Source organism: Vanessa cardui, chromosome 29 (genome assembly GCF_905220365.1).
Source record: "Vanessa cardui chromosome 29, ilVanCard2.1, whole genome shotgun sequence".
Classification (NCBI taxonomy): Eukaryota; Metazoa; Arthropoda; class Insecta; order Lepidoptera; family Nymphalidae; genus Vanessa; species Vanessa cardui.
In genome coordinates this window covers 7,198,733-7,215,867 of record NC_061151.1, presented here as the reverse complement: position 1 = coordinate 7,215,867, position 17,135 = coordinate 7,198,733, and the positions used below count along the sequence as shown (strand labels likewise).

Here is a 17,135-nt window from a genome sequence, read left to right as displayed (position 1 = left end):
ATCACCAAGTAATGGAGACGAAATTGCGATGAAAGCGAGCGCAAAATAAAACTTGCCCGCAAAACTAAGTGACCACTATATCAGACCTAAGACATTACATCCTATCTCTCTTTTACAGCGAAATGTTTTGTCCGCCACTAGCACAGGGAGAGGTCAACATAATTTGGCCATTCCAACACAAAAGCACCGCTAAAAACCACCCCAGTTCCCGCCCCTTTTGCGTACACACCCCAGCGTCAGTCGGGACCCAGCCAGGCGACAGATCGCACGCCTCGCGCTCATCGAACTGACGAATAATATTACGCACCTCGACGTTTGGGCGACATTAAATAATGAGATTGTCCTAAAAATAAAGTTATGTACCCAACGGATCTGAAGAATGGAATCAAGTTAAACCCTTTTGTCTCGAATCACAACATTATGTTGAAGACCATTCAGAGCCTGTGCTACAACAAGACCAACGTCGGCACATTCAACATGACGTCGCCATTTCTAGTCGACAACATCCTGCACCAGCAGAAGACCGTCAATTTCCACAACCAGTTTATCAACCAGCAGCTGGAGAATTACATGCAACGCCAGAGCGTTTCCCGAGAGAACACTCCAGACGTCGACGAAACTAAAGCAGCTGAAAACGAGGATGAAATGCGTACAGATGAAATCGAGAAAGTAGATGATGAAGATTCCAAAAGTGACGATTTTAATACGAAAAACGATGTGGTGTATTACAATCATGACTTGTATCAGAGGAACGAAGACAGATGTTCCGATAAAGAAGTTCTGAACATACCGACCCTCTCGCGGCGCTGTCACTGCGGCTCGTTCGAGTGCCCGCCGTTCGCCTGCAAGAAGTCCGGCATACGACGGCTGGAAGAGCTGGAGAAGCGCTTCAACTTGCACAGCTACCAAGAGACGTCGGGTTACCACGAGAATTCCGGCGACGAGGGCGACAAGGAGAAGTACAGCACGGACGATATGGTTAGGAGTTGTGAGGAGTATAATAATGAACAAAAGAAACCGTTGCTTAAATTTAGTGTTAGTGCCATTCTGGGTGAAGAACGGGAAACGACCAAGAATGTGAACGGTGAGTCAACTTTATTCAATAGTGTTCTAAGCTAATTCTAATAATTCTTTAACTTTATTCAATAATGTTTAAATGTTCTAAGCTACAATTAGTACAGGCAATATTTGATATCAGGTAAATGTCCCGCAATTAATAACTTTATTAATATTTGATATCTTTATTTTATGCTTAAATAGCTACTTAGCGTGTATCATATTATGTCTCCCACTGAACGTAATTTTTTTCGCTCTTGGGTTGTAGATTGTCGTTTTGGGTATTGACTCTATTGAGGGTAGATTTTAGCTTTTTTGTTTAGAGTTTTTTAACATAGCAGTTTTATATCAAATCAATGACAGAATGTGGAACATCACGTACCGTATCTAAGTCCGTTTGAGTAGAAATATAGCTAATTTAGTAAGTTATTTCATATTATAATGTTTATCAGCATAAGACAAGAGAAGTCAGTCGTATAATTTTGTACCTACGTGTATAGGTAAGACAAACTTGACATTACATCGTTCAGTATTCAATAGTTACAAATGTTATAGCTGGATCTATTATGGTACCTTAGTTAGTTATGTTTGAATTAAGTATATAACAGGTAATGTCGCTTTTAGACATACTCGCGTTCTTTGGTGAGGTTCTACTTAGCTGTAACTGAGTAGCTCTACTTAACTTAGTTATTAGTTATAACTCATGGGTTAATACGTAAATTGTTTAGGTAAGTGGACGGGCATATAGCCCTCTTGATGGCAGGTGGGATCATAACCTATATAACTAAACTTGGTGGTAGCACTTTGTGCAAGCCCGTCTGGGTAGGTACTACCCACTCATCAGTTATTCAACCGCCAAATAACAGTACTCAATATTGTTGTGTTCCGGTTTGGTGAGTGAGCCAGTGTTATTACAGGCACACGGAAAATAATATCTTAGTTCCCAAAGCTGGTGGCATATTGACCATATAAGGAATAGTTAATCTGGGGGCACGGTAGTGCCCCCACTAAGTCGAGCAAAAGAGCGTCGTGGTCCATATATTGACTCGGTCATCGCATGAAAACACGTGTTAATTAAATTATTTAGTGCGATAACCAAGTCAATATATGGACCACGATCGTGGTCCTAGGGAGTGGACGTATTAAGACAGGAAGTCGCTTAAGTATTACATGGATAAGACTTGGTATTACATGGATCTCACTACTTTTTACCGTAGAACAACTGAGTTGCGAGACTTGGTTTTTTTGACAAGTATTGTTTTTGATGGGATATTTCTTACAGCTTCATTGTCTATGGGTGATGATGACCACTCCATCAGGTGGCCCATATGCTCGTCCGCCAACCTATACCATAAAAATACAATGGCATTTTTTTTTACTTATTCTTAAAACACTAATGTGCTATTAATCTTGGAAATGGGCTTAAAGCCCTGCCGTTAAGAAAATATTACATTGTCGTAATATATTTTTCTATCAATAATTAAGTTAAATATTTTAATGAGTTTATTAAGTTTTTTGAGGCCGAAACATTAATTATATTGTCAGTTAAAATAAATAATCTTATGGTTCGACTGGTCCTTACACGGAATCTGGAGAAAAAGGTAATATGGATTTATTTATTGCTTCAATAGCTGGTGCAAGTGTATTCCTCTCTCATTAATTCCAAAGTCCAGTCCAGTTTCTATACTAAAATTCCGCAGACATTTTTAACTTTGGCGTTTCGTAAATTCAAATCGGTTGTAACAAATACATTGGTAGAAAAAGCATGTTATTCGATACCAGATTTTATAGATGAAAAAAAAAGCGTGGGGATAATACCTGTTGACAACCAAGCAGATATATTAATTTAAATAATTGTATTTAACTAACATGACTTTGTATTTTTTAAATGTTAAAAAGTAGCTACTGATTTTCTTGCCGGTTCTTCTCGTTAGAATCTACTTTCCGAACCGGTGGTAGCTTCACTTAATTGTAAAACGACGATTCCAAAGTGCTTGTAAAAGCCTACTTGAATAAAGTTTATTTTGATTTGATCTGATTTGATTGAACCTCTCTGCTGTAGCTCTGCAGGTTGTAGTCTTATGTTATAATGGTTTAATCCATAGTCTTCGTGTTGGGATTGACTCCGTTGATGGCAAATTTATGCCAAGTATGTAGTGTGTATTTTGCTAAATCCGTTGCGGCCGTTGGCACTTATTCTTAAAAAATCATTTCAATTCTATTCCACCCACAGACCCACGCGGTGATGATTTGTGCAGAAGTTATTATTTACTTATCTGTATATGTCATAATTACATTTATATATAAACGCGCATTACGTAAAAGCCTCTGAATATTTTTATATGTTATGTGTATTATATTCAGCGTTTCAGTTTCAGGTTTTACCAAACATTATTATACTATTATGTATATGTGTTCAGTCAGAAAGGATTTTTGGTAATTTCAGCTTTAAGGGGTGTGAATGGGAAGAGTAACTTTTTACGAATTAACCTTACTCATATTTAATATTTAAACGTTTTTTTTAATTAAAATATTCATTAATAATAAGGCAATAAGTGTATAAAACGCATATTACAAACATGTTTTATAGAACTGACTCGCTGGACTTATCAATCTTAGATTGACATTATCACCGCCATTTGCTAATAGATCAGCTGTATTATGCTCTACAAACTCTTCTTCATTAATTATATCTCTATTTATATCAAATCAAATCAAATCAAAATACCCTTTATTGTACACCGATAAATAAATAATTTAAACACGATTGAGAAAGATGCACAAGAGGCGGCCTTATCGCTAAAGTAGCGATCTCTTCCAGGCGACCTTAAGGCAGAGGAGAGAAACAGATATAGAAAGAGGTAGATCTGTACAAAACAGATATAATCATACTAAATAAATACAGTGAAATATTAATATAGTTTAAATATTAAAGTAGTTTATAATACAGCATTATTCCACTTAACTCAAAAAATCAAAATCAAAATTTACTTTATTTGAGTAGGCTTTTACAAGCACTTTTGAATTGCCATTTAGCAACTATTTTAAGAGAATCTACCAAGCTATTTATGCTATAATTTCGTTGATATTCAAAGCGTATTTTTATCGAATTCATATTGAATATTCAATATCAATGACACGTGAATTCAATGACAAAGTTGCTTTTTTGATTTTACTGCTTGTAGTTACAATAGACAAGTGAGGTTTCGACTGTCTAATTAGTCTATTGGCTAGTTTAACCCAAGATTATGTGTTCAAGTGACCAATATTTGGGTCCTAAGACGCGATAGTTTCTGTTGAATTAAATTTCAGCAAAAGCTCGAAGTGAAGCCGGTGTTGATGCGTTTAAACTCTGAGGCAGTGTGGATTTGCCGTCACTACGGATTATGCCAATGAGGAAACAGAGTGCAACTGGGTTTGACTGCCGGATACGACATTGGATCAGCTCGATGTTACGAAAATATTTTATTCTCATTGTAGTACGAGGTATCTTTATTCATATCAAATCGAGTTCCTTTGTTCGATATAGATTTGGTACAATCTAGGATGACGTATTTATATAAATAGATATTTTATTTATATTGCGATATTATTAACAAGGTATTTAACCATTTAAACAACAAGTAATATTATGAATGAATGAATGAAATATTACTTACAGAAGTAGAGTCTGTTTTCTCACTATCGATATCCTGCGGCACGAGGATGCCTATTCCAATACGACTGACATTAAGCAGAGGACCAAAAGCTTCACCATAAACACAATCAAACACTTTTCATTGACCTGGCCCGATGTTTTAAAGCAGGACCCTGGAAGCTGCAGCCTCGTGAGGCCTACATCAACGACGCAATTATAAGTACTATAAACAGGAAGATCCGGTATAATAGTCTGTGGATGCTCTCCTTCCCTCTTCTTTAACAGATTATTCTTCTGTAGTGCTTCATTAGATTTATGCACTTCTGACGGAATAGGCTGTGACTGGTTTTTAAAATCCATTTTATATTATTTTGTACAGGTTAAGGAACCCAGTAAAAGTTATTTTTTTATTTCTAGTACATATTTAAATAGCGCGCGAAAACGCTACTTGGATAATATGGCGCTGCAATGAGGTCGGTGACGTCACTTTGCTGTATTTTAATCTGTGGTACATATAGTAGAAAAGCAAGGTTAACAAGAAAGTGACTTCATCGTAAGCCCGGCCAATCAGGAGCGTTTTGTGTCACGTGACAAACGTTTGAAGAAATGCATTTTTATTTATTGATTTTTGAATAAATTAAGTATTATTTTCAAGTTTCGTTAGTAAATAACCATTTTTAAACTCATAATATACACTGATTACAATAATTCACAATTTATTTTTCGCATTGTCAAATAGCCTATTTAACATGACTTGTGAAGACTTTCTCTGTCTCTCTGTCTGATCTATAATGAAAATTAAGCGAGTCAAAAACTCACTGCCAACTCATATTAGTTCCTTTTTTCACTGGGTTTGGTGGGTCAGTGTTATTTCAAGCATATTTTTACAAGATATTTAAAGTCTTTTTTTTTTCGTAGCGAATACTACACTGAGAGAGGCCTACGAGATAGTCCGTAGATTATCTTTCATACCTACGTATTATAATAGATACATGAATAAATAATTTTCTAACTGAATATATCACAGTAAATAAATATAAAACTATTTCATAAATGTTTTCACAACGAAAAAAGCAATTAACGAAAAAAATAACGTTAAACGTTATAAAAATAACGTTGCCAATAACAATTTTCTCTATGCTACATCTTAATTCACTAACAGTCACAATATGGCGTCCGGACTTTTTCAATAAAACTGGCAACATCTGGCGGGACACTTAAGCTCGGGGGCGTGAGCGAGATACCGCTATACAAAGAGCAATTGTCGAGACAGAGATGGGAGATGTCGAAATTAATATGTCTTTTTCTTAGCATTTTCGTTGGACTCAAGTCGCTTTATTATTTTATTATTGATGTCAAGATATATCTCTATTATATTTTTGTTGATATTAAAGAGTTATTACAAGATGTTGTTCGGATTTTTTTCTTCACGTCTCATAATATTTAACGAGGTCCAATACCTACTACTCGGCTGTTAGGGTAGGGATGTTTCATTTCTTAATTTTTTGGATTTAAAAGTCTAATAAAGACTTACCAATGTTTTTTTTAATAAGTATAATTAAAAAAAAACGTGATTTTATATGAATAGATTTTAAATGAATGTGCCTCTTTTTAAAAATAATGATGTAATAAAAAGATTATCTAATTTTCTTTGTTTTTGATAGATATAATAGTATTGTGTATGATTTATAAAGTTTGCATAAGTAGAAGAAGCAGTTGCAGTTGAGTTGAATTTGGTAAACAATATAACTATTAATAAACCTAGAGCTAATTGAGGATTCCTTATCACGCGGTAAGCGTATAAACGCTTCCATGCTGAATGCTGTAGCAGTAGATGTGCCGTAGCGTCAATTTGTGGTCAAATGCATTGAGATGGGTACAAAACGTTTCCTTTAAAACCAAATGTGATAACTTTCATAGTGATGAGTTAAAAAGTGTCAAGGTTTATTAATCACTAAAAAATATATTAAGATGCATTCTTATTTATTTTATTGAATTTATATAATCTATAATAATGTATTATAGGAAAACTATATCGACACTAATGTTTTATAATGTAATATCCATTTAGATAAACGTGGTTCGCCTTTGAATACATTTAGACTTATGTTACATTGTGTCTTGTCGTGTTGTATTATTTTAAAAGAATGTTCAACAGAAGTACATGGATTTCATATGCACGTTATAGAGTTTTTGGTTACGAAGCATTGAATCTTTCATTTACAGCAAATCTCGTTACGCTTTATTATCTGTTGATTTTTTCTAACATCAACAATACTTCATTAAAAATTAAACCAAAACTCAAGAGAACATGAGTCGTTTTCAATAAGTGTTTCTTGGTGGTATGGCTTTGTGCAAGCCCGTCTGGGTAGGTACCACCCACTCATCAGTTATATTTATATCAGTTCTCATCAGTTATAGTTATATGTTTCTGTAGTCCTAATGTTACAATGGCCAAAGTGATTTTTAGACTTTTACATCTTAACTGACCATCGTGATTCAGAAAAACATTCAGATGTACGGAAAACTTCTTACTGTGCTTTTTTAACGAAATTTGAACGTCAATCAGATAACATCATACATGAAAAAAGATAAAAACAAACCTCATTTCGCCAATATAAGTAAATTTTAAAGCAAAAAGTAATTCAAAAGTAAAGAGATTAAGAAAGACAAAGCCGCCATGCCGAGCTAGTGTTACAATAAGAAGTCGAACATAAAAGAGACCGTTATAAGTCGATATCGGAAAAATTCAATAAAATTATACATTTCGGGTCCCGGACGCTCATATTAACATGTCATTCTACGCCATATTGCGATAATATTCGAATTCGGAACGACTCGCGCGCTCTAACTTCACTCAACTCCGAGTAACGTTATAACGTTAAATATAACGGTCACTCGAAAACCGACCCTAACACGCTGTAATACGGTTTAACGTTATTGCCGTTTCGTGTTATATAAGTCGGTCGGAGTTTATATTACTTAGGTTTTTTACGTGAAAGCTATAAAGTTCCGATGTAGAATCGATTGATCGGTATGAATCGTTCTGATTCCGATTCGATTATTGAGTGAAATAAAAGGGGAAAGCGTCTGCAGGTGCGTTTCATTGTTATTCTGTTAGTTAGTGATGTTGGATGGCTTACGGCTGCCGTTTCGAATGGAAGGGATTTGATTGTGGATTCTTGATTGTATCTTGTGCAATAATTATTAATATTGTCATGATTTATATAATTTGGCTATATTAAAATTCTTAGGAATAGTAGACTAGATACAATAGCTAAGTAAATGTGACGTCTTTGGTCTACCGCCCTAGGAAGTTTTAACAATAGTAATATTATATTAATATAATGTTATAATATTAATATAATACTAGTTTTAGTTCATATTTGTATATATATATTTAAGCATTTAATGTTGTTAATTCTTATGTTAATTCAGTAAATCTATTAATTAATAGTAATATATTTAGTTGTAACAATAATATGTATACGTACGTTATATTGAGCCGAGATGGCTCCGTAGTTTTTTCCCCGTTTTTTTGCCCCGTATTAGATCAAACCCAGGCAAGCACCCTGAATAGTCTTGTGTTTAATTTGTGTATATAATTCATCTCGTGCTCGGCGGTGAAGGAAAACATCGTGAGGAAACCTGCAGGTGTCTAATTTCATTAAAATTCAAGTGTATTCCACCAAGCCGCATTGGAACAGCGATCTGGAATATGTTCCAAAACTTCTCCTTAAAGAGAAGAGCCCAGCAGTGGGAAATTTACAGGCTGTTATTGTTGTTGCACATTATATAATATAATATATTTAATATGTAGATATTATTAATAGGCTTTGTTAAATATTAAAATAAAAATAAACTTTTTTAACATTAGAATTCAATAAAATGAACAGTTTTAAACATCTCAGTCAACCACACGACACTAATGCACTAATGTAACAACCTGAACACACGTTCTAATTTTGAAACACTCGGTGACGGTTAACACGACCGCAGACGCGTTCTGAATTTAAACGACCCAATGGGATGCGGTCGCGAGTTAACGCTATTCGAATTTGGAACGATTTCGGCTTTACGGGTTTTATATTATCTGCGTTTCGTTTCGGTTTGATTTTTTGGACTGAATTAAGGATTCTTTGTGCAAAAATTAAGTTTTTTTTTCTATTATTAGTTTATAATTATGGAAAGTGTTTAAAATGATAACATTCTTATTGTTAATGAGAAGTGAGAGTACATTCTGCAGTTAATTTTCTGTAAACATTTAAATAGATTTACTTTCTTTTTCATAGAAGGTTTCTCATCAAGAGCCTCGAAATAATATTCCGTAAACAGAGAAAGACCCAATAATGGATTTTTAGCCATTATGGAATTAACTTGAAATTTAAATCCACAAAAGCATACCTTTAACACTATTTGCGTTTGTTACATCTCTTGCAATTTTGTGAAGGCAATCCCTGAATCGAACGATTTATATGGAAAACTTAAATCTACATATAGTGATTTGTGGTGGTTAAGCTTTCTAAACGATATACGATTTAACCCAACATAATAAATGTAGAAGAACATAATCAAAAACTTATACAGAAAAAATGCCCGACTTTAGGCTCGGGTCCCTCACAACAACTTTATAAATCTCTTTATTTCAACAGAGCAACTGTGCAAATTTCTTTTCGTTTCTTCTAGAGGTTGCTCTCTGAAACGAAGGTAGTGCTGAAATATTAACGATTCAAAAATGACTGTAAAGTTTCTTTGAATAAAATTACTTTTGATTTAAGTTGATTTATGTATTGCTGTGATATTCTGCCATTTCGTTTCGTGTGCACGCAACAACTTTTATTCCACACGAATACATTGCGAACCACAAAAAATAAGTGAAACAATTCCTCGTTAATACAATATAAACTAGCATTTCCAAACATTATAATGCCAACGCCACTCCCCGCAGGCGAGCACGGCCGCAATAAATACAGCGGGATTATCTCGTTAACTACATTCGTAAGTTAACATTCTAATTATAAGAGTTACATTTAATCATTTAGTGTGACTCTGCACTTTGTTCTTGTTATATACACGGTGTTTATATAACGCTAAAAATAACGCTATTTTACTTGTATTAAAATGAAGTATGTTACGACAACGTTAAACAAATAACGCATATTTTATATTTACTTCGATTTAAAAGATTGTTTTTATACGACACTGGTTATTATATAAAAAATAAATTAAATTGAGTTAAAATGAACGTTAAAGACTTAGTAATACTGCATTTAAATAAATACCTCTCGTTGGTCTAAAGCCTGGCTTATAATGATCATTGATCTTCACACTTATTAACATACAAATCCGATTGTGCCAAAAAATATTAATACGTCGTTTCATTCATTACAGATTTGTAGAAATGTAATTATATCATCTGTAGCCTTTTTTTTGCTTTATAATAATATCGCTATTTTTTTTATTTGCCAATCTCTCAAACTAATCAGAGATTTATTTAGTGATTTTCTATCGAGTGCTCGTCCCACATATCCCAGCGTGACATCCGGAAACCTCAAGTGAATCAATAGCAGTAGAGCCTATTAATAGATTTTGCTGACGCATTATCTAGATCCAGAAATAATATTGAAATTTTAATCTTACTGATCATTAGACATTATTTTTTGTCTAACTGAAAAATCTACTAAATCAATATAGATAAAACTTATAGAAGAAGATACAGTACATTTTGCAGCAGGTTTATATAACGTTATGGTATGATGAGCCCGCTTCTTAAATCACCGGTTTATTGATGTAGTAAGCGTGAATTCAATGTACTACAATAAAAGTTCGTGTGATGGACTATTTGCCAAAAAAAGTAGTTGCCTTTCCCTAAAAATCAATAGTCAAGGAACTTTATGGAAATAAGCACGAATGCTAGCAGAATTTCCCTGTTGAATCGAAATTCCAAAACTGGCCAAAAAATGAACCAGCTGTACTGTTACCAGTGTAGGTGTGTAGTTAAACGTCCAATGTCCTAGTGTTTCAACTGCAATCGGAACAAAGACATTATTTGGAATTAGATACATGAGAGCAGAGATGGCCCAGTGGTTAGAACGCGTGCATCTTAACCGATGATTGCGGTTTCAAACCTAGGCAAGCACCACTATACATATGTGCTTAATTTGTGTTTATAATTCATCTCGTGCTCGGCGGTGAAGGAAAACATCGTGAGGAAACCTGCATGTGTCTAATTTCATCGAAATTCTGCCACATGTGCATTCCACCAACCCGCATTGGAACAGCATGCTGGAATATATTCCAAACCCTCTCCTTAATGGAAGAGGAGGCCTTATCTCAGCAGTGGGAAATGTACAGGCTGTTACTTTACTTTACTCTTTACTTTACATGTGTTCGCTTCGTTTGTTATCTTAGCTTCAGCTTTTTTGTGGAAATTCAGACTTTAACACTGTTTCCCTGAACCAGCATGTCGAATCTTGTGGTGTCACACACTAGCTTCACTTAAAATATTTGTTGAATGACGTTTCAAAAGTGCATGTAAAAGCCTACTTTGATTATTGATTTTGACTAGGACTCGACTGTGCTCTCAAGTAACCAAAATCAGTATATCAGGCCTCTGGCCATCATCACGACTAACGCCGCAAACTCGATAAGAGCAGGATAGTCGATGGTGGTAAGATCTTTTTTTTTTCGCTGATTAGCGGAAAAGCATATAGTCCTTGGACTAGACCGTACGAAGAGAATTATAGTTATATATTATATACAACAAACATTTTAATTGTGTTATTCTTGAAAATCCACGCAAGTAGTTGCCTAACTGTCAACCAGCCGCTGCCTTGGGCATTAGGAAAAAAAGAGGGAGGGATAGGAATTAAAAAGAAATAATAGTCTATATGTATCAAAACCTCGTTTGTTCAATATCTATTGGTCTTAGGCTCATAACGATACGTCCAGTAATCTTCTCGTGGTTATCTTAAACTCAAATTCCTTTATTCAATACAGACATACATTTATTTATTGAAAATTAAACACTACCATCGGTTCGCAAAAGAAACCCTGACCTGAGAATAACCAGCGTTAGGAAGTCAGCGAAATATCCAAAAAAATATGATATATATTGTACCTATGTATGTGTAAAAGATTTACCATCGTATATACATAATGTACGATGGTAAATCTAAACATAACATACCATCTACATATGTCGAAAAAAAAATATAAAACAATTTAAAATACAACACAACTTTTATTAACATTTTAAAAATAACGAGTCATTACAAATCACTTAAAACCGTATAACAATACCGATACACGTATAACGTTATTTAATTAACTGTTATTCGTTAAACGACTCCCGTAACGATTCGGCGCCAATTTTTCGCGCGGAGTGTGAAAATAATTGATTCCGAGGGGACGCCGGCTTTGGACTCCGGTGTATTGAGTGTGACTTGCTGCTTTGTTTTGAGGTTACATTTTAGCTTGTGTCCTTTTTTATGCTTAAGAATTGTATTTTAAATAACTTTTTAATTTTTAAATTTAAAGAGTTTTAGGCTTGATGTGAAAATATAACAGTTAATTTTAACTATAATTAAAAAAAAGAAACAAAATATTTTTAATTTAGGTAGGGTAAATGTCATGTCAAATACTACATGTATTTGAGTAAATATGTAAAGGGACCACCGGTTTTGAATGTAGATTCTTTCAAGGACCTGGAAAAACTCATTATCACACGTAAAATGATTTTTCTGGCCTATATTAGAGGTAATTGATTTCAATTATCAGTAAGATAAAGAAAATAGTTCCCAGGTGCGATATAAATATTTCTTTTTCATTTATTCCCCCAAGGGCTGTGTTCTTCATATCTACTAATTGTATTGTACCTTTCACACACAAGCGTCCCAGATTTTTTTTACGTTTTAAATTATTTTATATCAAAAGCAGTTTGAATACTTTAATTAAAATTAGTGTGTTGTATACGACTATATATTTTCAAAAACATAAATAAGATTCGTATTTTAATTAAATACAAGCGAATTACTATAAATCTTAACTCAAATATTGTTGTATTTGTCAGACAGTGGCAGAAATAAAATCGGCCGTTATATATTTAAAAATATGACAAGTGTCAAAACAAACATTTCACACAATTTTTAACGATCTGAAAAAAAAAATTCATTGACACGTAAAGAAAAAAAAAGCAAAATGTCACCACATTCGAACCACATTAAACATTCGATAACAATGAAAGAATATAAAATTAACAATTACTAATACCACACAGCTAACAAAACAGCTAATAAAATGGGCAAACAATATAAATATTATTTTAATCCCATACAAAGTCGAATCGTGAAAGATAATTCATCTATTGTTGAAACGGCGCGCCCGCCATGTTGTTTTTTACGTCATATTTTTTTTGGGATTACCGTTTTGTTAGAGGCATGTTTTATTGCAATATTTTATTCGTTTTTAATATTTTCTCAAGTGTTTGTATTAAGGCACGTCTTTTAATGTTCATTGTTGGCGAATTGCGGATTATGGTTGCGATTTATAATAAAATATATTAATATTTCATTGTATGGCTATCGTTTGTTCAATTGACTGCTAAAATATTGTGTATTGGATCTATTATATTGGACATTGTTCCTTGCACATGATTATCTTCCTTAGTATCTCAAATAGCTCGCCACTAAATAAATTGAAAACGGTTCTAACTTACAAATAATCATCTTGGCCGTTATAATTTGTAAATTAAAAAAAAATCTTTAGAATTAAAAAATTGAATATAATATGTTTTGGCTACACAACTTGAGCCGGCCTTCGAAGAAGGAGCACTATCAAGTAATTATTTTGTATTAAATAGGTTTTATAAACTCAGTTATAGATTATGTTTTAAATTAAATAACAATAATTTAATATATATTACACACATTTAAAAATAAGTTTTCATTTTTAATATAAAAATACCTACCTACTATCAGATGTGCTATTATATTATTATATATATTAAATTTTAACGGACAGAAAACAAAAAACATTACATTAATTTTCTTTTTTAAAATAGGAAATTCTCCTTAGAAGAATCAATTCTTTTTCCAAAAATTTTTTTTAAATTATTTTGCAGGAAAATATATATATATATTTTATTAGGAACAAGTAAAAATTACATAGTAGGACAAATGTGACCATAATAACTGCATTAGTTATTAAACTGTGTCAAAATATATTGTGTTGTATAATTATGTTAAAATATATAAAGGATATAACTATATAAACAAGAGCAAGGGCAACCAATAAAGCAAATGATGTCTCAATTTCACAGCACGCCCCGTCCCTTAAGAAATTAATACGTGAAAATAATTAAAATCACACCGGGAAGGGATGCTTGAGGGCGAAGTTTTCCGCGACAACGCCTCCGCCGCCCTTAATGCACCCTGAGGGCTTCGATTATAAAATTAATAGCTTTATTTCATAATTGATTAGTATATTTAGCTTCCAATTAAATTACTTTAAATCGCTGTTTTATGCAAAGACATTGTTGTAATCTTGATAAATTAATTTTTTCAAAAAGAAGCCTATGTTGTTTCAAGTTTGTTTCATACCAAATGTTATCAATATCGGGTCAGCGGTTTGCTAGTGACAGCGTCAGACAGACATAGTTACTGTCACATTTATAGTATTAGTATAGAAGTATAGATATCTTTTGGTGTCTGTCTGTTGTGTTAATTGAATTTAATTACTTGGTGGTAGGGCTTTGTGCAAGCCCGTCTGGGTACCAACTACTCATCAGTTATTCTACCGCCAAATAACAGTACGCAGTATTGTTGTGTTTCGGTTTGAAGGGTGAGTGAGCCAGTGTAACTACAAGCACAAGGGATATAACATCTTAGTTCCCAAGGTTGGTGGCGCATTGACGATGTAAGGAATAGTTAATATTTCTTACAGCGTCATTGTCTATGGGTGATTGTGACAACTTACCATCAGGTGGCCCATATGCTCGTCCTCCAACCTGTACCATAAAAAAAAGTTACAGGTAATTAAGCCCAATTTGTTTTATTAATGCAGTGACACTTTAGAATCAAAACTTTGTCAGCTTTCTTTCGTTCATAAACAAAGACCACATCCTAAATTTACAAGCAGCAAACCTCAGTTCCCAAGATTGGTGGCGCATGGCGTTGTCCTTTTTCGCTTTTATGGCGTAAATAAATCCTAGCCACTGTTGCCATAGCCAAAGTCGACTTGGTTAGATTAAGTAGATGGAAGAAGGCGTCAGCAACTGCAAAAGCGTTGGGGATGATTGTCGTTCGGAGTTTTGAAATCTGTAATATATCAAGACTAGGGTGTAGACTTTTGGACACAACTCCAATTGGTGAGATGTATTATTTGATACAAGATATTACAGATGATAAAAAAGCCTGGAGTTAACACCTGTTGACTTCCAAGCAGGATATATTAATTGGGAACTAAGATGTTATGTCCCTTGTGCCTGTGTGCCTGTAGTTACACTGGCTCACTCACCCTTCAAACCGGAACACAACAATACTGAGTTCTTTTATTTGGTGGTAGAATAACTGATGAGTGGGTGGTACCTACCCAGACGGACTTGCACAAAGCCCTACCACCAAGTATAAAAGTAATCAACCAATGTACGTAAAACTTATACCAATGAATATATATGAAGCGAGAATTGGAATAGCACTTTGCATTTTACCGAGACGAGGTGGCCGAGTGGTTACAGAGCTATACAATTACAGGAAGCTGGTTCAAACCCCGGCAAGCACCACTGAAATAAGATGTGCTTAATTTATGTTTCAAATCCAAAACATGCCTAATTTTATAAGAAATTATACCACATGAGTACCTATCTACCGCGCATTGGCGATAACTCTATAATAATATTATAAATGTGAAAGTTCTGTCTCTATCTTTATGTCTGTTGCTCTTTCACAACCAAACCACCTTGATCTCCGAAAATCCATAACAGCGCGATTTCTTAGACATTTTCTGCCTCGCACAACCACTTTGTGGAACCAGCTTCCGCCGGTTTTTCTGAACCGATACGACATGGGAACCTTCAAGAAAAGAGCGTACTCTTTTCTCAAAGGCCGGCAACGCACCTGCAAGCCCTGGTGTTGCAAATGTCCATGGGTAATGGTAGTCTTTCCATCAGGTGAGCCTCCTGCTCGTTTGCCACCTATGTCATAAAAAAACCAAACAAAATAATCGAATATCATGAAATTTGTTACGCAGCAAACTCAAAGTCCATTCAAGTAAGGACATAGCTCCGTTTTTGCCTAAGTCTTTAAAACCAAAACCTAAAACGTGAGGCAAGCCGCGGGCAACCACTAGTATGTATATGTATATATATGTATATCAGTAGCTCCTCACCGCAGTGCGTAACCGCACGCTTCCTCACCGACGCGGTTCGCAAGCAAAGATCTCTCAATACACTTCACATAATATAGGTTTAAATTAATACGCGGAGTCAAAAACAAAACACTTTGAACATGATTAATGGTATTACAAAGGCCATACAATATATAACGGCCGGCGTGCCTTTGACAGACGGGGAGGTAAGAAACAGGGTGTCGGGTGGGGCCCAAGACGCGAGCGCAGCGGGCCCCGCGACTTACTTCCATACTCGCTCTTATTTCAACGGCTTTCACTGCGGTTTATTATCTACTAGCGATCCAGTGCCACACGAGTGCAATACTGATACGAAATGTACTACAGAATTTGTTTATTGATATCAATTTGTCAAATGATTACTGTTTGTTAACTTTATTGTTCATCTATACATCTAATAAAATAGTAGTGTCTATTTGTAATATTAAAATAGCCCTTTCTTACTCAATGCATACAAGGTATACCAAAATATAATTTTTTTACTATTTTTTTTCTATCTGTCTGTTTTTTCCGGCCAATATCTGGAACGGCTGAACCGATTTTGACGGGACTTTCACTGGCAGATAACTGATATAATAAGGAGTACAAGGTCGCAGGCACAGCTAGTGTATTATATACAAAAACCGTTTTGTATAAGCACTCAATCTATTAAAAAAAAACCGCGTCAAAATCCGTTGTCAAAACTACCTACCTAAATGATTAGGTTTTTACCTTAAATTTGAAAAAAATACAAGACAAACAAGAAAAAACTGTTAATATTCAAAACATTCGTACTTTTTTAAATGAAGGCAAAAACTAAAACTATTTACTTTGATAGCTATATATAGTTACATGTTATAAAACAAACCTGTGTCCATCTGTATGTCTGTTTATTTGAACGCGTTAAACTCAAAAATTGTCTCACGGATTTCGATTCATCTTTCACTAATGGACGTGTTAAGGCTTAAGTGTGTTATTGAATAATATTTTGTATTGTCAAATGTTACGATTATAAAAAACAAGTGACTCCCACTCAACTGGCGTGCGTCACCAATAGTTA

At 34.3% G+C, this 17,135-nt stretch overlaps 1 protein-coding gene across 1 annotated transcript in view; it reads left to right on the top strand.

Moving 5' to 3' along the window:
• The first annotated feature begins 357 nt into the window (after positions 1-357).
• LOC124541822 overlaps positions 358-17,135 on the top strand; it is a 38,327-nt gene continuing 21,549 nt past the window's right edge. Inside the window, exons 1-2 of the mRNA XM_047119728.1 lie at positions 358-1,084; positions 15,270-15,275. Of these exons, the coding sequence (XP_046975684.1) occupies positions 358-1,084; positions 15,270-15,275 (733 nt within the window). The remainder of the gene's footprint in view (positions 1,085-15,269; positions 15,276-17,135) is intronic.